Raw genomic sequence first — 21,757 nt, 5'->3', positions numbered from 1 at the left:
CATTATATTATTTGAAACATTACAGTTAACATTTTATAGAAAAAAATAAAAGAAACACCTTGACATTTTAATCAAATAGATATTAAAAATACTTTCTAACATTTTCCACAGACCTAACAAAGAAAGGCATTTTGTATTTATAGTTTTTTTCACACCTATTTACATCAGAGAACATAAGGAAGAGTTGAAACACCATTATCTGAGCATAGGTGACTCAAGCATTTCTAGTTAGAACTGAAGAAATGCTCATTATTTTAAAATTTACTTTAAAAAAGTTAAACATAATTTGGGAGGTTTTTATTCCTTCACTTAAAAAAAAAAAATCAACCTTCTCTGGTGATTCCAGTCCTAAGACGCTAAATTATCAGCTAGGGTAGCTTCAATTCACTCATAAACAGTGAAATCCAACTAGAAAGGAAACGCGTGTCACCAAAACAGCCAAATCCTTGAGCAGTGTTTTCAATACAGCATTCAGATCATATGTGCAAGTTCACTGTGGTCCAAAAGCATTTCAAGTACTAAATTTTTCTTAGGTCGGAGAGCAGATATTTTCACGAGGTCAGAAATCACTGTTATCGTGATTGAATGAACTTCGTTTCCTAAAATGTGACTTTTGAAAGTGGCATCTGTATTTGCTTCAAACCCATTTCTCTGTTTCTTGTTTTACTACGATCAAGACATAAGAATTGGGTGAGAACTGGTCTGGAGGACTATCTTACATGCTTTGTGACTTAGGCCAAATTAGTGCAATTTTCTTTTTGAGAAAAGGCAATTCTGGTAAAGCTCTCAGGGGAGGTTTATTCCAATCTTTTCAGTGCATTAGTCACAAACCTTGGTTTTTCAAGCTGATGAGAAAAACAGCCAATAGGTAATTTTTAAAGAAAGAGAAAAATATAATTTGGCTTTAAGGTAAAGAATAGCAACATGCAAAATGCAACAAGGAGAAAAAGTATCCAATGAATTGATTCATTTCAAAAATTGCTTATAAAAGTAATAGTAGTTGTTTTTCTTGTCCTTTTATTATTTTCCTCCTTGGAGAAAAAGAAAGTCCTTTAAATACTGAAAAAATTAATGATTAGAATTAGAAAATGTAAATGGGAGCATCTTTCATTTTAATATGTCAAAAAGAAAAAAATTATTGATTACGAACAGCTTTTATCATTTTTTAAAATAACAAAACTAGAGAAGTATATCTAATTGAAATTGAAACATTTTCCCTAAAGTTAGTGAATAAATATCCCTGTTATTCAATAGGGAAATGCTGTTTATTACCTAAGAACTTATCATTTTCAAATAATTTTATAGACTCACAGATGAAGTAGAGTAAAAAAGAACATTGGTGATATTTTATTCAGGTTAACCTTCAAAAGCAGGATACATAACATCTCTCCAAGATAATACTGGTATATTCCTTTACAGAAGTATAATTAAGCATATGATTTAGAACATCAATTTGCTTTAAGATTCAGTTTGTCCATTTGTCAGAAATGAAATTTGTGTGACCTGCTGATCTATAGCAGTGAGGTAATCCTTACCTTACAGCCAGAGGATAGGATCAACAAAGACGTTCATTTTAGAGTTTTGTTTGCAGGATATTTCAGTATCATTTTCTATCGAGGCCAACTCTATTACATGAGGCTCAATTTTGCAGGAATGAACAAGAAACGTCGTTCAATATCTGTATACTTCTTAGCTGTTAGGTTATTGATGTCTCTTAGAAAGGTCATTTATCCTGTTTTTTCATATTCTTCCCAGTTCAGCTGTTTTCATCATCAAGACAATATTTCTAATCAAATGTCTTACTGCTATTTTAAGTCAAAGATATATTTTCTTTCTTTGCTTCAAACCTTCACTCCTATTTTCAGAACATATCAAGTCTTCTGCTATATCCCTCCATGACATTCCCTTTATAACCATATTTCAGAGTTCCTACTTGATTGTCCTAATCAAGTTCTATAGTCTTTACTTTGAAGCTAGCCTCCTCTCGTTGTTCCTCCATCTGCCTCTTTAGTTCCAGTATTCCTTTCTAACATCATCTTTCCCACAAATGTATTGCTTACACTGTGGTGTAATTTTTGTAGCCCCATTTTGTTGATGTCATTTCCATTCTCAAAACAGAACATGGATACTAATGCTCTTTTTCTTTATCTCACTTCAAAAAAATGTTTATTAGCACCTACTATGGAACATAAGCATTGCATTATATACCAGAAGGAACATGAAGATGAATGAAGCACAGCTTCTACCTCAAAACACTTAGAACCTAGTGATGGGGATTAAAACAAGTAACAAGTAACCTCAGTAAAATGTTCTGATATGATCAATGCTATTATTAGCAAGATATAAACATGGTACATGGGGATGTTTGAAAGAAGAAGAGATTCATTTGAGAAAATAAAATGAATCAGCTCTGGATCTTTGATCATGGACTTCTGATAATCTCTTCTGTTGTATGTACCCTTTCAAAATATTTTTCCATCACTTGTTTCACGATGCTGCACACGAATGAAACCATAACAGATTGCTTTGGCAAATTATCTTTGCTTGCAAAAGAGAAGATTGTTAGTTCAATCAAAGGACTGACCATTCATGCTAGAGTCACTTATGCAAGAATCAGAGGTGCTCAGCTCCCAGCACCACTTGGACCTATGTTTCCGAACACAAAATCTGGACAGAAAATATTGAGTCTAATTTTCAGGCTGCTGAGGCCGAATCGTCTCTATTATACATGATTTTTCTCTGAACCTTGATTCCTCCCTTGGTATCCATTTTGCCTAATATCTTTTGAAGTTTGAGTTTTGCTGAAATCAACTGTAAAAGCAGATATTTAACTCTCATTTCTGTGTTCTAATAACCACCTACCATTTGCATATTTGTTAAAAGTTGCCATGAGAGCCTAGGACATATGCTTTCCTCTTTCTCTGCTTATCAGCTTGGCTGGTTTTAGAACTGTATTTTCTCTGAGGGTTGTTGAATGGTGACTCATTCTGTGAGGCGAGTAACACAGTGAGAGGGCAGCGAGCGTGCAGTGCCCTTTTCCCCTGGGGACTCATGATGCCAAGTCAGATCATGCTTAAACTACCAGGTCTGCAATGCAGCACCAGTTGTTCTGTTCATCTGCTCCTGGTATGAATTTCCAGGCTCCCCAGACAGTCAAAGCAGTGTTTTACGTAACATGCTAAGGTGCAGTGAAGTGTGAGAGAGCAAGAGGGCTTGATATACTGAAGCAGAAAGTCAGTTCATCTCAAGTAGCTCGGGGAGAAAAGAGGGAGGTGTGATGACTGTTTGGTACTCCCCAGCCTACTAACCTCCCAACAGCAATAAAATCAAACCTGAAGCCAACCCTCAAGGGGGTATTTGGTATACAGAGACAGATACTTTTCTCAGGTATATACAAGCAATATAATCAATTTATATATACATCATACTTTTCAAAAAACACATTATTGATTGATGATGAATATATTCCCCAGATATTAGGGAAACTTATTTGTTCCAAATTAGTATTAAAGTTTTTCTCATCTTTTTTTTTTTTTTGTCTTTTCTCTTTTGTGAGGAGAGAATGCTTAGAAATTGAACAAGGGACAGATAAAGGCTGTGCATGCATAATCCTAACCGAAACACGGGCTTAGAGGGTTGAAAAATGAATCAAGGAAAACTTGTTTCCATGACTGATTACTGTCAGCTACTCACTACAAATAAAAAAGATTTTACGAACTGCTTAGAGATCTTCTCTTAGTGGAGATTTTAAAAACCTCAAATAATTGGAATATATTAAAAGAAAAATATGATGACCCACCATGACAGCAAATTAGGAGAAAATGTGATACGGTCTGAAAAATACAGGATTAGGAGAAAGGCTCAAGTAAAAACTACAATGGCATTAAATTATATTTACATCTAGAAACAAGCGAGACAATAATTTTTACAGGTAGTTCTGAATTATTCTTAGCTCAAATCTGTTGCATTGATTAAGATTCAAATTCAACACAATTTTTCAAAGTGTCAGTAGACCAAACAAAATGATAAAATAGGTTTTTTTAAAGTGTTTGTGATGTGGTTCTGACATTTAACACAAAACAAGACAATAAAGAAAAGAGAATGATTTCCGCAAGTGCATGGGAGGAATTTTCTGGAGGACCATACATGGGAGTAAATGCGTATGCAAATTAATCTTAATTTTAAAATATCATATTATATTGTGTTACATCGAGCCTTGCTTTTCACAACTCGAAGTGTTTGTAGGCTATTAAAATTCCAAGGAATAAAATCATGTTTTATTTGTTGCATCATTGGGTTTAGTTAAAAGGAGTCTAGAGAAACCAAGTTTTCCTTAAATTTTGTTTCATAATTACCGGCTTAAGACAATCACATTCTACTCTAAGACTTCGGCTGAAGAGCAAAGAAAGATATAAGGTAATTTTTTATAGGAAGAACTACCCTCTAACTGCACATTTAAATAAACAACTGTATCTGGTACCTATCTTTTCCTCTAATTTGTGAAATATTATAAGCTCTAGTTAGCAATACCTGCTATAAACAAGCTCATACCTTACCAAGGTTCTTTATGACAATGTCCACGCAAGCTAGCCCCCAGTTAGGTTCAGATCCTTCTGTTTACCAACAAGACAAGTCACAGATGATTGAAGCCAATCTCCAAACCTGCCTTCAAATAGTATAGAGACCACATAGGACAAAGCAAACGTGACAAATACAAACCTCATGCCTTTTCTATCAATCCTTGTCTTTCTCACTCTTTCTAGCCCCCGATGCCTAACCTTTCGAAGGAAAACATTGAAAAGATCCCCATTCTCTGTCCTTATCCATCGGCGCCGCCGGGCCAGACACTCTGCAGTGAGGCTGTGTGCTTTTCTGCAGATCCGCCCTGAATGCTAAATAACTGCTCAGCACACTCCTCTCTGTGGAGCTCAGGGAAATGGCAGCCAGAGCAATGAGTGGTTGGCATGACAACAAGGAAAGGAAAATCTGCAACCTCTTGTATTGTTAGGCCAGCTTGTTTATTTGCCTTAGGGGTCGTGCGGATGGCTTCAGTCGTTTCACAGGAGAAATGGTCCTGTACTATTTCGCTCTGCCTACATTAATATATATTACATACCATACGCCACAGTTTAAATGGGATGGTGACTCCTACCAGTAACTCTCAAATCTGGGGATGGAGGAGGGGAGAATGGGGAGGTCAGAAAAGGATGAATTTTCCAAGATCGAAAAGGGAAAGAGAGAAGTTTAAAGGTATATTCATATTTTTGCTTGTAAGTGATGACAACATTTTTCTCCACTGTGCATTTTCAAGCTTAAATTTATAATTTCAGCAACAATAAACTTAGATATCCGACTATGTTCATGACTTGGCTGCTTGAGTCGTGCAGATATGAAAGGGTAGGCCAGGCTTTAGAAGGTGCATCTCCATTGGAAAAACTCTAGAAAAACTGACCATGGATAACCCAGAAGAGCTTTTACAGATCTCACTGCTTTGACAGGGAGTAGACCTGGAAAGAATCCAGGGAAACGTTGGGGAAACACAGCAGCCCTGGGAAATCAAGGGGCAGTTACTGAAGGAATGCCCTTAAATCTTTAAATTTACTCAAAGAGATACCTGATGCTGGCTTTTGATGATCACGAAGGCACTTTATACTGTGACTGTGTTTTTACTAGTATTCAAAGCATTGTACCTTAAAACAGTCAAAATCACGAAAGCATGATTTTAAATACTTCAAAGTTTTGCTATCTGTAAACTTCTCAGAATTGCCTCTTTTCTTTCTCCATTCACGCTGAAAACTGGGAATAAAGGTCTCGTTTTCTGCCATGCTTCAAGGTACATGGATGTGACCGTTCTGCAATGGAAGAAGAATTGCCTTCTTTGGCTATGATTGGTAACAGCCGCAGCTGGACGTGTGGCTCTGAATCGGGCTGCGTGGGGCAGTCGTAAGAGCGCTTGCCTATAAAGCAGGAGACCTGCATGTTGGCTGTAGCCATGTGATCTTGGATGGGTTGCTAAACCCAAAAAGAGGAGTGTGAAAGGTCAGCTTACAAGCTAACATCCAGTTATCTTGATATTATCATGATATAAATTCTCATATGAGTTTGGGCCCCACCCACGAATAAGAAGCTTAAAGATGAGGCTCCTAATTTTCACTCAGAGTTCAAACTCTATAGCGACCAAAATGCATTCTGCTTGCTTTCTTCAATGAAGATAAGGTGGAAAAGAGAGGAAGGGTTTATTACAAGACTTTACTCTTATTATTCATGTAGGGAAAACAATTTAAAAATGACTGCTTTAGTCACATGTTTTATTCACTTATCAATAATAATAACTTTACTAAATGGCCTGATTCTCAATGTTTTCTCATTTGTTTTGCTAGGCTTCTGTGGCATGGCTTCTAAAAAGGACATGTCAATAAACAAATGTAAGAAAAATTCCTAAAGTAATAGGTGAGCATTTACTACTATCTACCTTTCTATGGATTAGCTTTAAATTAGAAGCTAATTTGAAAAGAGACAAAAATCTAGAAGGGTAAGCTGTAAACAAATATAATGTAAAGTATAATTTCCTTCCAGCTCTTCCTGTGCAACTCCTACCCTCCTGCTGCCTCCCCCACCACCTCAGGGCATAAGATCAACGATAAGCTGACTATGGCCTTGTACCTTTACAAATTAAAAGTTATTATGGCCCAGAAATGAAGGTGCACATTGAAAAGGGTAGATGAGAGACAATGAGGTAGACCTTTGGGTGAAGTAAGCCCACTCTGATAAAGGAAGGAAGAAGGAGGGGGAACTGATGATTACAATTCATTTGTTATGTGATCTTGTTTATAGAGCTAAATAAAAATAAACAATGTTGAGGAAAAGTTTTATTTCTAAGAATGAAGAGAAGGCTACACAGCAAAGAAGGAAAGTAGAAGAAAGCTCTTCGGCTTTAACCAGGAATGGTCTGGACACGCTAGCATATAGCTGAGGATGTCACTGGGAAATGTTTCATGTTCACAATGTCCTGAGAAATATCCATTATAGGGGAAATTGCAATATACCAATACATTATATGGAATGATAAAAGAGTGGGCTAATATATAGCCTGGTCCTCTTTCAAATAATCACCTCAAATTATTGATATAATGCCAGCTCGTATCAATGGTCTCCATCATCAAAGGACAGCCTTTTTAAAGAACATATCTAAGATTTGAGAACATTTCTTTTTACCGGGGATAATTGTGTTTGTGATTTGTGAAACAGTTATATATAAACCATCAATAATATAATTTATTCTTTTATTAAGCTAAAGTTTGGAGAGAAATTTAATTGCAGATTAACATCACTGGGTATGCCAGCTCGTATCAATGGTCTCCATCATCAAAGGACAGCCTTTTTAAAGAACATATCTAAGATTTGAGAACATTTCTTTTTACCGGGGATAATTGTGTTTGTGATTTGTGAAACAGTTATATATAAACCATCAATAATATAATTTATTCTTTTATTAAAGCTAAAGTTTGGAGAGAAATTTAGTTGCAGATTAACATCACTGGAAAATCCTCTGTGGGTATGAGAAGATAATATTTTACACTTTTTCCTCTCCTACTGCTTTCCACATGTGGATAATTGATGGATTCAATACTTGGCCTGTTCTTTCTGGAGGGACATTGATTTAAAATCACATCATAATTTGGACTGAAACATCACTCTGGTAACCTAGAGCAGGCTGTTTACACAACCTTTGTCACTTTGAATATACATACAAAACTTACATAATTAGTCTCCCAAAGGTAATGCAATATTCATTTGATATATATTAAGCTGAATTCAAAACTGTCTCTGGATGGTCCTGAACCCACAATTTAAAGAAACATCTGTTAGTCTCTTTTTCATTTACATTATTTTCTCAAAGAAGCTGGCAAGGACACACTGACCTGGCAAATACATTTTTCTGATGCTCTTAAGTAATTAAGACCATTGAAAAAAATGAAATAGTGAATGATGTTGGTTCTCTACTGCTTGACCAAGCATGCTACAGTGGTTTTTTACTTGAGTATGTAATAAGCCTCCATAATAGTCAGTGAGCGTCAACTAGGGAGAGTTCAAGAGACAAAATAAGACTTTCCAATAGTTTTCACCATTAATTTGAAAAGGACTTTCTTCTTTTTGCATCATTCATTCAACCACTCACTCAACACACATTTATTGAGTCCTCGAGGTATAATGTCAAGTGCTGCAGGGGACGATGATGAGAAAAATCTTGGTCTCACGTTATCTCCTTCCTTCCCACAACCATTTTGTTCTAACATGTCCTCAACTCTTCGTGCCTCAATCCCTTCAAAAGTTTCCCAGTTAGTGCTCCTGACACCCAAGTCCCACCCTCTTCAAGTTGAATTACACTCAGCTGTAGAAAAATATTCCTAGACCCAGAGTGCCCTGTTGTCCATAGAGATACAACTACCACCACTGATAATCATAATAACAATAGTGGTAATTAATAGACTATTTCTTGAGTCATTCATTTTATATACTCTACTATCTCTTTCAACCCTCCTTGTAACCATGAAAAGTAAAAATAATGTTTTTATTTCATTCTTAACCACAATTTCTTACTAATGTGACATTTGTGCCTATAGGGCATTGCACAGCTTTTCAAATCTTTGAATTAGATTGGACACTGCCACCCTCTCTTTCCATTCCACAGACATCTCTGCAGGGTATTTGTTTTTTTATCACAGCAACTGCCAAAATGCAGCTTCACAAAGACAGGGCATCTTGAAAAGGAACGTGGTGTGATCTAGTAGTGATACGGAACTCTCTTGAACTAATAGTTCATGCAGTATTTGAAAGCCATTGAGTATCACAGTGTTTCTTCTGAGTATTTAGAACACTGCCATACTCTTGTGCCTTTGCTGTGACACCTCAAGATGCTTCTGTGCACAGTTTGGGAATTTTGTTTGGAAACAATCCCTCTTTAGCTTTGTCCTCCTATACTGCTTATTTGATACTTAACACACGTGCTCTGTATCTGAATTAATTGTATGCGCATGTCTAATGTCTGCTACTAGATCATCTGCTCTGTGAAGTTCAGAGTCCATTCCTTGCACATACCCTGGCACAGCTTGTACATAGAAAATGCCCAATAGTAGTTTGTTGAATGAGTGGATTAAAAAAAAAAATCATACTATATTTGAAATGCCTATCGTACTTGCCCATTAAAATTTAAATATGTTTTTTGAACTGAGTGTACACTGCATGTGTTGCTAACTAACTGACTGTAGAAAACCAATCTTTGAACAAGTACGGGATGATTTTGAAGGCGGTATAGCCTTTCTAACTAGTAGTTTACTTACTGTCTTTGGAGTAGCATGTCAGCAAGTTGCTGTGTTCAAATGCATGAAATTCTGAATTACAGAAAGAAGGGAAATAATGGTGTAGAATATTATAGGGCAGGCTAGTGTTTCTCTAAGCCATTAATGACAATATCATCAATAGTAAAGAGGACTATTGGTAGAAATTACACTTTGAAAGGAAGTACTTAAGATTAAATTATATTATGCTGTCCTTTAAGCATCTGTATATTAGTTCTTAAAAAGCTACCTGAGGAAGTATTAAGTGGTTCCTGCGTATGTATGTGTGTGTTTGTTTTCTTTGCTTTTTCTCTTTTATTTTTTAAAGGCTGGGAGATAGACTCTACATTCCTTTCTGCCCTAAAAAGTAAGTATGCTTCTTATCAATTTATCGAGTTAAGTCCAGTATCATGCAAGAGTATCAATAAGAAACTATTCGTGAAGTTTTCTTTCAGTAAGTTACAGTGCTGACAGTTACTAGCAAAACATGCACACATCAAGCCATTTGTCTACCAAAATTAAAGTGGTAAAAACTAAACAGGGAGATGAGATTGAGCATACAACTAATTTGGGGGAAATGTCAGGCTAGTCCCCATGATTTTTCTCTCCTTTTGGTGTCTATTTCCCCTGACCGACTGGAATTTCAGTCCTAGCACTAGTGAAAGAAGATCAGTGCTGTAAATTAATTCACTTTCAGCCTAAACAGACTTCAAAGCACAAAGCAAGCCCTGGTGACAGAAGAGCCGTTAGTTACCTGCTGTTTCTCTGTCAGCTGAGGTCAGCTCTCCATTGATCCCATTCTCTTTGGTATTTGAGTAGGTGTCCTGTGACCCATGTTCTCCAAAGGCGCCCTCTTCATCCTCCCTGTACGGGAATCCATTGGCGCTTCTGACAAGTCCTTCCCCTGCCCCACCTTGATCCTTGATCTCAGGTGGATGTGGGTGGGCGGATGCCTCTGTTAGTTGAGCTGAGGTCCAGTGAGGCGCCTTTGCTTCATCTTTCCGATCATCTGCCATTCTTCAACGTCCTGTGGCTTCTCCTGTGATTGGAAGAGGAAAAACGGCAGCCATGACTTTGGAGAAAGCTTATCTGATATTACTAGTACTAAGATAGGGAAAATTTATAGCAAACTCACTAATTAGCTATGGTCAAAAAACATATTCGACAACCCACTTTTAATAACAAGAGGTAGCTATTGTTAACACCTTGGTTTTTACAGATCTTTTCTGGAATATCTATTCTTTTAATATAGGATCACCATCAGTTTACATATACTCTTTTTTTTTTTTCTTAAAACTAGTGCTTGGCATTTAAGGACATACCTGAGCTAACTTTCACTGACATGTGACATTGTACAGTAAAGGACTTCTTTAGTATAGGGAAAATCTGTAGGGTGACAAAACTGGATAGAAAAGAGTGGGGAAAAGAATGGCTGAGGGGAAATGCTGGATTATGGAAAATTATCCCAAATACTCTTTTAAACCACAACTCTGTGAAACCTAGAAAAGACAATGGCCAATATATTAGCCCTTTCAGTTTCAAAGATGATCAATTCAAACCAGGTAGATATGTTTTGCTGGGTACTGTGTATTAAGAGAAAGATAGTTTTGACAATTTTTCAGCAAACTTTTCTAAGCCCTATGTATAGATTACAAGGGAATGAAATTTTCTCAGTATAAATCTTACATAGAGAATAAAAATTATAATATCTGGCCTACGTCATAACTTACAGTTTTATTTCACAATTAAGTCAATTAAGTTAAATCACTAACATATACTAGGTGGCTGTAAATTATAGTAAAGTTTGAATAAGTCGTGGAGTAGGTGCTCTGTACGTGTTAAGCAAATGGCAGATACCGCACGGCCTTCACTTATATGCCGATGCCACTAAATTTAGAGATGTAGTTGATGAGAGGTGATAAATCACTCAGTTTTGAAAAGCTGTTGCCAGCAATGTAGCTTTGTTGATGGTCTATTGTCCCTATACTCATGATAACATAGACAATGAGAGTCTCTGATGGAAACTAAGAACACTTTCCTTTCTTTCAAAAATTCAAACAAAACCCTCCAAACAAGGAAACAAAAACTGCATTAAAACAAATCTACTTTTGGCTACCAAGCTCTGTTTAGAGACATCAAAAATAAATTAAGCTGTAAAGAAAGTAAGTTTCCTATCAGATTCCTAATAAGGATCTGTCTGTTTTTTACTGAATTTCATTCTATTCTCAGGTCCCTATTCTAATTTTCTGTTCATACCAGGAAGAACTAGATGAATCAACTCTTTTAAACTAATTTGATGATAACACACCCCTAACCGCAGCAATTGTTTCCCATAAGGATTTATTTGTCTCTATATAATGTTTATTGTATCTATGAGCATACTTAAATAGGAGATAAGAAGTTTACCTTTTAAAACATTGATTGAAGGGCTTGTGAATAAACCAAAGAGCATCCGCACAGCACTGATGATGTACAAAGAACTGCATGCACGGAAGAGTTTCCGCATATATAAAATGAGGACAAGGATGCTTAGTTTATCGGTTTGTTGCAAAGTTTAAACAGAATAAAATAAAGAGCTCAGCACAAGTCCCTGGCAAGCTCAATAAATAGTAGTTACTACCTTTGTTATTATTATTATAATTATACTAACAGTCATCATACCACCAGTCATTACATATAAAATATTTTCAGTAGTTTTTCTGGAATTGCTGGCATAGGAAGAAGAGCCTGAAAACTTGGTAAGTCCAATAATAGTTACTTGCAAATCTGCTCCCAGATATCACAGAGAACTGAATGAACATCCCAAGACAGACACGGCAAGTGTCTGGGACATGAGAGCCTGATGGGAGGAGTGTGTCCTCAGAACTAACCACTCCATGTGTACACCTGAACACTTAGCTACATCTTTTATAAAGACAGTTCTGCAGTGTTCTAGACTCCACTCTGCCATTGTCTTCTAGTCAACTATCAAAGGACCTAAATTGGGAGTCTGAAGGTTATGTTTCTTCTGAGAAACATAATCTTGTTTCGGCATCTTCATATATCTAATGGGCTGAATAAATTATTTACATTCAAAGCGTGACTCTGATCACAATATATTATTGCTAGCGAGACTGTTGGCTCAGCACCCTTATCTTTACATGCCTTGATTTCTTTACTTTTCCTTTACCAGAACAGCTTAAATAAAATTTACATATTCTTATACGGTCCAAAATATTTTTTGTGCAGAGTGAATACCTGTAAATAGAAAAAGTTTTCCACAAAAAAGTACATGCCTGGCTAATACTGTTTTTTAAAAAATTTATATTTTTAGAACAGCTTTATATTTATAGAAAAATTGAGCAGACAGTACAGAGATTTCCTATGTATCCCCTGTACGCAATTTTCTGTTATTAATATCTTACATTAGTATGATACATTTGTTATAATTAATGAAACAATACTGATGCATTATTATTAACTAAAGTCCATAGTTTATTTAGATTATCTTAGTTTTTTCCTAATGTCCTCTTTCGCTTCTAGAACGCCCATCCAGGATTTTACATTACATTTAGTTTTCCTGTCTCTTCAGGTTCTTTTTGGCTGTGAGAGGTTCTCAGACTTTCCTTGTTTTTGATGACCTTGAGAAATACTGGTCAGGTAAATTATAGATGCCCTCTACTGAAATCTGTCTGATACTTTTTCATGAATAGTCTTTGATTATGTGTTTTGGGGAGGAAGATCACCAGCAGTAAAGTGCTCAAATAAGCTTGAGAGATGCTGAGTTACAAGGGCATGTATAACACAAGCTTTCTGAGAGCTTTTGCTATTCTACTGCACATGGGAATCTCAGGGAAGGCAAGTGGTGTGCAAAGCATCTCAAGCAATTGGCTATAGAACCTTCATCTGATGCCATGTTTATTAACATCTCCAAAAGGATTTGGAAAATACTTAGGTTTGCACTTTAGCCCATGTTTAACTCTGGGCATTCTAGCCATAGATATTCAAAGGAAATAAAATAATATGAGCACCCATAACTCCCAGCTAAAATTGGCAATTCTTCCCCTAGGGCTATCTGGAAAAGATTTTTCAATGACTAAAAATCTTCATTTTGAACCTAAAGATCCAACATGGAAATGAGCAGTGTGTTACTTGGTAATCATCCATTTGGCACAGTGGTTGACAGTCCGCCTGCCGATGCAGGGGACACGGGTTCATGCCCCAGTCCGGGAAGATCCCACATGCCGCGGAGCGGCTGGGCCCGTGAGCCATGGCGGCTGAGCCTGCGCATCCGGAGCCTGTGCTCCGCAACGGGAGAGGCCACAACAGTGAGAGGCCCGCGTACCGCAACAACAACAACAAAAAAAAAGTTATGATAATTTGTTTTCAAGAGACCAGGCATTCAAAAAGTGAATTCCTTAGTGTTTAATACTTTAGAGTTTTTAATTCTTTCTTTTTAAGTAATCAATAAAAACTAATGTTGGAAGAAGAAAGGGCAGGCTGGCTACACTGATTTCACTTACTATCAGAGGCACAAATAAAGTGAATTTATTATCTAAAATGCATCATCTGGCTTCCTGATAAGACTACTCAGATAAGACTCCTTAAAATGTATACAGATCAGTCAGATATCACTTTCTAATTTGTTGGGCTTTTGAAATGTACATAGTCTAACTCTCTATTAAGTGACAATCATTTTAGGAGATTTCAAGCTAGAACTGGCATTGCTGACAAGACTGACAGAAAATATGATTTGGAAAGATTTCCTTAGGTTTTACTGAAAAGCAGCTGGAAACAGAGGAGACACTATTTAGCTTCTCTCACTTAAAATCACAACATGGTATTACTAAAATACCACCCATTCATGGTAAATTTCACTTAAACTCCCAATCAATGTTTTGGGGTCACAGATTATCTCTACTCCTCAAAATGGTGTTAAAACATAGTTCAAAGTGATCACAGCTTCCTTTAGTTTCTTCTTCCTGATGTATAATATTACTTTTACCTGAATCTGTCTGAAAATTGGGCTTGTGGAATTAAAGAAGATAAGAAAACTGAGATAAAGGCAAATTCTCTCCAACTCTATTAAAGAAAACTTGTGAGGTACCAGGAATTGTAACATCCCATTCCTACTGTGTAATGGAAAAGACTCCTCTCTCCATATTGCAAAAGATCACAAATCCTCTTTGCTCCTAACTGGTGAACAGCTGGGCATCCGCCATACAATCTTCTGGATGGATAAAGCAAGCTGAGAAGCTACCTACACTCTTCTCCTTCCCCTCTTCCCAAAAGCCTAGCTTGATAATGTGAGCAAGGAAATTCCTGAGTTTTAAAAAAAAGGTACTAAGTCCAAGACATTGACCTACAATTCATAATAAGTTGCAACGGAATCTTAGCTGTTAGGGCTAAACACAAATGCCAATATGAATGAGGATACAGATGCCTGTAATATGGATTTTAAAAAAGAAATCCAAGAAGTTCAAATTTCTATTTATTTGATTTGAGAATGAGATATTTCACTTGACTCTATCATATCATGGCTATTATGCTACATAAAACAGGGCCCCAGGCTTCTTCCCAATTAAGATATACAGTTGGAAAGAAAAGCTAAGAGAAGGTCTTGTGCCACCACAAATGTTAGTTATAGACTTGAGTGGTGAGCTTCAATCTTTGCCACCATTTGTTATTAAACAATTTCCTTCTGATATTTGAAAGTTCTCTAAGGACAGACATTTCTTCTTTCACCAAAATCCCAGCTTTTAAAATTCCAGTTCTTCCAGTTTTTCCCTTAATAAGCCTTAGACCTGGCTCTCTCAAGCTAGTGCTCCTTGGTAAGAGCATGCAGGTTTTTTTTCACACCAGCTGTTGAACCTACTAATCACGGCTACACTCTGATTCATATCACTGATGGATAATTATGAAAAAATGTAAGAGTCTTTAGTGTTTGGCAACCTGTCATTATCCTTTGATTACAATGACATGAGCCAGACATTATGATGTGGCATTGATCAGATTTCTAACTTGCTAAAGATTCAACCTGTATCCTCTTATATCATGATAATAAAACTGCTATAACCTGAATGAAAACAGCCTTTCTACAGAGTAATTTCTACGTTGAAACGGTATAAAAACGAATTTCTTGTCTATTTAATATATGTAAAATTCATCAGTTTTGCTTTTAGGTAGATTTAATGCATATATGTTTAACGTTGCGGAGTAAAAAATAAGTACCTTCCTGCATGTTGATTAGAAGGTTTTTATTTCTATGGATCAGTAGCCTAACAATTAGCCAAGGCCCTTAGATAATTCTAATTAAGAAATACTGAGAGAGAGACAAAAAGCAAATAAAAGACTGGAAGGAACAACAACAAAGAGCAAAAGAAAGAACAGAAAGAAAAAGGGAAATATCCAGCTCAACATAAAACAAGGCTGTGATGGCAAAACTCAATTCATGGTTTGGGATAGACATATTCTAATTTTCAATTACTTAATAGAAAGTGTTTATCTTATATGATAATTAATGCAGGTTCTCGGAGACCCATTTTGTAGCTTATGGGTAGGTCTGTCAGTCAGTCCTGCTATTACTTAGATTTCTAGAATATTGACTACAACATCCATAATTAGATTTCTACTATATTGAGAATCACTTGTATTTAAATGCATCTGCTTTAAAAATTGTCCAGGCCTAAGACTATAATGTTCTATGTTTCAAAACTCTGAGACTTTACTTGAGTACCTGTCCAGATACTTAAATAAATTCATATTTTTGTGTGTGTAAGAAAAAATTTGGATTTGCCCACAAGCAACCTAAAAGTCTGCCTCCAAATCTGTAAAATCACTCTTGAAAACAGTCTTTTGTGATATGATTGTTCCTTGCTTAAGGATACACCCAATAAGTTAATTTATATTAGAATTTAGAAATAAGATGAGATAATGTATTTTGCTTATTTCTGATATTTCTTAGTCAGGTAATATATCTGTTCCCACATTTCCCCTTAATCACCAGGAACTCCTTTAATGCTTAACTGCAGTATTTACCTCATTCTAAGTCTTCGGTACTGTGTCTGTTTATAGAAATAAATTATATATAAATATAATTTATATATAAGTTAATTGTAAAACGTATCAAATCTTTCCTCAAGTCAGGCAGGATATATATCATAAATAAATAATAACTGTATCTGTTGCCTTCTGACATTTTATTATAGGGTACCATTCTTTTGAGCAAATTCCATAATATTATTTAGCACACAAGAGCTCTGATATTAACCTTCATGTATATAAAGTGAATAAAATACAAAACAGACATCGATCTTTTTCATACAACGTGTTTTATAAAACTTCACTTAATATTCTAGATCTTTCAGACAGGTTATAAGTTAAATTCTAATGAAAATATAATTTCTTAGAAAAAATAACATTACATGGCTTTTTAAAAACGTATCTCTCCTTTATCCATTTTCCCTAGAACTCTTTTAATTAACATCCAAGCAAATGTTGCTAATAAGTGAATGATAACTTTAGAATGACAAAGTATTTATTATTTTGAAGGTGGCCAAGTAATACAGTTTTGCTGGTTCTCCCTAAAGGTTACAAAACCACATGTGTACATTAAAACTTAATGTGCTTAAAGGCTAGTTTAAAAAGAGAAGCATTTTCATCTGGACCTTGATCTATCATTGAACTGCCTGCATATTGTACATTAAAACGAATTTGACATGCTTTGATAGTTCCTGTATTTTTTGTTCTTTAAAGCAAGTGGTGAATGTATTTATTTAAGCGAACCAAACAGTAGTTCCTGAGCATATATGTCCCAAGGGCTTTCAGATACAAAGAAATAAAATAAAATAAGGTACATCTGTCACATTTCCTCCACTATAAAGAGAAGAAATAACAACTAAACAGAAACACTCAGAAGAAAATGTCCCTGACAGCTCTGCTGTCTGAGCTACCAATGAATTTCATTTCTCAGGGCAAATCCAGGACTAAGAATGCAAATCAGAGATACATTTTTACTAAAAAAGAAACCATTCTCTAATTTTCTGCCTACTTGGTTGGAGCTTTTCATATTTTTCCTTCAAAGTATGAAAAGGGTTATGTAAAAGTAAGATGCACACAAGCAAACCATGACAGTAATATTCAAACCTACCAAAGGGCCATTTAGTCATAAGCTGGGCTTCAAACATTTGTTGAATATTGAATTAATTAATACATCCAGATAAACACAGGGAAAAAGATTCTGTCAGCTACAGATATTTGGCCAACATTAGCTCAATCAGTGAGAGAAGAATGGTTTTGAAACCTAATTTTCAGGCATGGTAGAAGAAGCGACTCAAGTTCTAACTCCACTGAGCGTGTATGAAAAATAATGCTTAGTAGAACAAACTTCTAGACCTAGCATACATAGTAGTGACCATGCAACATACAGGTTTAGAAATATCTTTAAGATAAACAGTTTCATCCCTCTCAGAAAAAGGCTTTAAAACATGAAACTAAAACGCTCTTTGGGGATCATCTATTCCAATGTAACTTAAAGTGTCTTTAGCCAATCACCTCCAACATCCAACCAATAAATGAGAATTTCTGGGTATAGGGCTTGGAAATCGGTATTTTAACAGGTTTAACAGATGACTGTGAAACACTGAAGTTTGAAGATTGGTGCTTTCAGGCAAGCCTGCTGCACAGGACCTCAGGAAAGAATGGGGAGTGATAGAAATGCACACATGAAATATCCCTGTAGAATAACTGGAGTAAGGGGTTAAGGCAATTATCTCGATAGGTCAGGCAGTCATTCTCAAAAATAGAAGCTGGATCTTTCATTGCCTTAGTCCAGGACATTTATGATGATGGGATGGAGTCCAATCACTGCTTTCAGTCAGCTTCCTGGGAACACGCCAGTTCTTTGTTGTGTCTAATCCTACTTGAGGGAAGCAGAAATGTCTCAGAAGAATGTTTAAAGTTACCCATTTTCTGTGGTAAAAAACCTACTGCACACTGTGAAAACAGTGACTAGTCCTTGGTCAGTTTAACAACATATTCAAGCTGTCTTTAGAATATTTATTTCAGATACTTCTTGGCACTCGTTAACGGTTTAGGACAAAAATACACTTTGCCTAAAATACCTCAAATCCAGTTATAATCTTCTTTATCTGTTAGATCACTTTGGAGATGGATGTGAGGTAATAGGCATGGTGTGAATATGTGATATTCTGAACTAGCAAAGCCCTCAAAGGAGTAACTGAAGGATTTAATATCTAGATAGTTGAGATGTGTGCCGAAAATGTCATTTAGTCAAGAAGAACTTTTTTCTCTTGGGATTCCCACAAAACCACAACCTCACTGTTTTTCTTTGGATTACAACATTAGAAAGATCACAAAACACAGAAAGAGTCACTGATTATAGTTATTACCAGGCAACATTAAATACTCTCAAAAATTGGCAAAAGGAGAAACAATGAAAGCTTGGAAAATCTAAAGGAAAAATACACTGTGTGCTAGATAAGCATGTCTCCATTTTTATAATGCACTTGGCATTAGCAATTCTAGAATGTTTTCTGTGATATGCTCTGCCCTGTCATCATGTAATGTGCCAGTTCAATAAAAACACTGGGATTCTAATTTTGTACTGATACATATCCAAGGATGAACAAAAGAATACAACAACAAGTCATATAATACAATTAAGCATATGAATATTGTTTCCCTTTTCCATGTAGGCTCAATTATGCTTTATACTACTAACTATCCATATCAGTACTACAAAACAGAAACTTTTGTTTGGGTCCCTAACAATATAAGAAATTTATGCAGAATCTGTATCTTTCCTAACAAATGCTGAGGAGTTCTAAGCTTAAATAGCTGTTGACTAACAAATTACAACCCTATGTATTTTCTCTTTGTCTCTATACAAAACTGAGGAAAAGTTCTTGATGACATGAAAATTTGAAAATCCAGGTATTTGTTTCACGTCTTTTCTGCTCTTTTCAGGCTGATTGTAAAATACCGATAAGGATGATTCATTCTTCACCACACACCATGACTAATAAACAATTCACATCAAGAGAGTTGTTGAGTGCATCATTATTTCTGATGATAATGGACACAGAGTATACAACAAGCCAATGCTATGTTATTGATTGAATTAGATAAGGTAATACAAATAAAGCATAATTCCAGGCAAGTTGGAAGTGCTCAACAAATGTTACCTATTATTTGTTATTTTGTGGCTTTTATTTGAACATTTTTAGCAATAGGATTCAATGTATGGTCTGCCACATATTGAAAAACTGAGGCCAGAGAGAGTAAATTATTTGACAAAGTTAGACACTTCCAGGGAGATCTGGAATGAGAAGCCAAATCTACTAATATCCATCCATTGCTTGCTCTTTTGCCAAGGAGTTGGTGGAATGGGGTAGGAACTAGGAGAATCCAGTCCAGATGACACTAACTTCACACACCCATTCCACTGATAACAGTCTATCATATTAAACTGGGTAAGGAGCTTTATGTGGCCATGGCATACAACCTGTACTTCACAGTTGTATATTATTTCTGGCCCTTTTTCATATTATATAAAAGAACTAATAAATACAGTATACATACCAGAAATAAATAATATTTAAATGCTCTAAAGCTTTAGCCTCTACTGATGATATTTCACTAAGGACCTGGAGATATAGTGTAATAAGTAATAGATTTCTAACAAGAAAATTAGGGTTGAATACTGGTTCTCCCATTTACTAGGTGTACAAACTTAGACATGGACAAAACATTAGTGTGTTTCATAAGCAAGGGAACTCTTGAAGGGATAAATTTTGACCCTTACATCAATACTCTTCTTTTACCATATAAAGAAAAATTCAATCATAATAATTTTAATACAATTTTCTTTAAGCATAAATAAAAAGGATAAAAAGCGTAGGAGGGAAATTTTAATTTGGATTTTGACAATTAATAATTTTGTTTTAAACTTTTTCCAGTTTGAAATCTGATTCCAGATTTGTCAGACTTTGTCCAGTGTCACATAATAAAGCACTGTAAAAATAAATCTCCTTTGGGTACAAAGCTAAGGCCTATTCTATAGAATTACAGGTTTTCCAAAAAAAAAAAAGTATGTCCTAAGTATTTACTGGCACCACCATCAAATGAAGATCCTTTAGTTTCAGACACCTGAGAACCACCTTATAGGGAACTGGTTGGGTGTTAAAGGGGCTACAACGTAAAAACAGCAATCAGTGCTTGAGGACAAGATGCTTCAGAGATTTCTTTACAGGAGGTGGGACCAGGGTCATGACCCAGGTAAACTTGGAGGCTGTGCTATACATCACAAAATAAGATGCTAGAATTAAAGACAAACAAAAAAAAAAACAAAACGTGAAAAGTTGGAGAAGAAAATAGGAGTTATGAAAAGAAAAAAAAAAAGGATGGAGAATTGGAAGTGAAGGATTTATTTAAAAACTAAATACTTTATGGTTTTCCATGAATAGGATCTTCTTTCAGCTTTAAGACAAGAAAGGATGAAGTCCTGGGAAGTTATAAACAATATGCCACTTGTGCTCTTTTCTGCCACTTTATCTGATCTGCTCAGTCCCTTTATCTTTTGATGAACAATTCCTCTTTCACAAACACAAGCCATGCGACTGAAGCTCTGCCTCTGAACATGTTCAGATTAAAATCTTGTTCTAAATATAGTAAGTGTATATGGACTTCTAGGATAATCAGTTGCCCCATTTGTTTTCTGCACTTCTTTGAAATTAATGCACTCCTTGTCAGTGGATGTGTTCAAGCACAAGTTGAATGCCCATCCTGTCATGAACGTTATAGAATCAAGGGGATGTTGGCCTATATGACTTCTAACATGCCTTCCAACTGAGGTTACAAATCTTAATTCATTAACCAATTAATTGTTTGAGAAATGTCTCCCAAACATTAATGGAAAGGCTCTATGTATCATAGGGAATGCACTGGGGATACAAGAAAAAATATATAGCACTTATGCTGAAGGAGCTTACAGACAAACCGACAACAAAAAGTCATGTGGTCCATGCTGTGACGCAGATAAGGACAGGAAATTGTGGAGGCACACAGGCAGTTCTTATCACACTGGGAAGTCAATACTTTCCAGAGGAGGTAACATCGAGTTGAATTTAAAGGACAAGTAGGAGTTAGCCAAAGAAAGGAGGGGAAGCTTTCTAGGAAGAAAGAGTCTGGGTGACCACATCCTGTGCTATTTTTGACTTGGGCTAGGCAACACCTTCCAGGAAGATACCATAATGAGCACGATTTTGGCATCCCTAACTCCAGTTTTCAGTCTATGTTAGATGTTCCTCCCTATTCTGTCTGTCTTCCTCAAGAAGCTGTGAGCTCTTGGAGGGAGTGGGCTTCATATCTGCATCACCTGCACCTGGTACAGTGTGTCGCACAGAGTACGCTCAACAACA

At 35.9% G+C, this 21,757-nt stretch overlaps 1 protein-coding gene across 3 annotated transcripts in view; it reads right to left on the bottom strand.

Moving 5' to 3' along the window:
- MAP2 (microtubule associated protein 2) overlaps window positions 1–21,757 on the bottom strand; it is a 276,003-nt gene that overhangs the window by 66,671 nt on the left and 187,575 nt on the right. For all 3 annotated transcript variants that reach the window (XM_024738399.1, XM_024738400.1, XM_024738401.1), the window contains exon 4: window positions 10,093–10,377. In XM_024738399.1, the coding sequence (XP_024594167.1) occupies window positions 10,093–10,354 (262 nt within the window). In that variant the 5' untranslated portion in view covers window positions 10,355–10,377. The remainder of the gene's footprint in view (window positions 1–10,092; window positions 10,378–21,757) is intronic.

This window comes from Neophocaena asiaeorientalis, unplaced genomic scaffold (assembly GCF_003031525.2).
Source record: "Neophocaena asiaeorientalis asiaeorientalis breed wild unplaced genomic scaffold, Neophocaena_asiaeorientalis_V1.1 scaffold258, whole genome shotgun sequence".
NCBI classification, from domain to species: domain Eukaryota; kingdom Metazoa; phylum Chordata; class Mammalia; order Artiodactyla; family Phocoenidae; genus Neophocaena; species Neophocaena asiaeorientalis.
The sequence above is the reverse complement of the archived record's forward strand: the minus strand, read 5'-3'. Positions and strand labels throughout refer to the sequence as shown.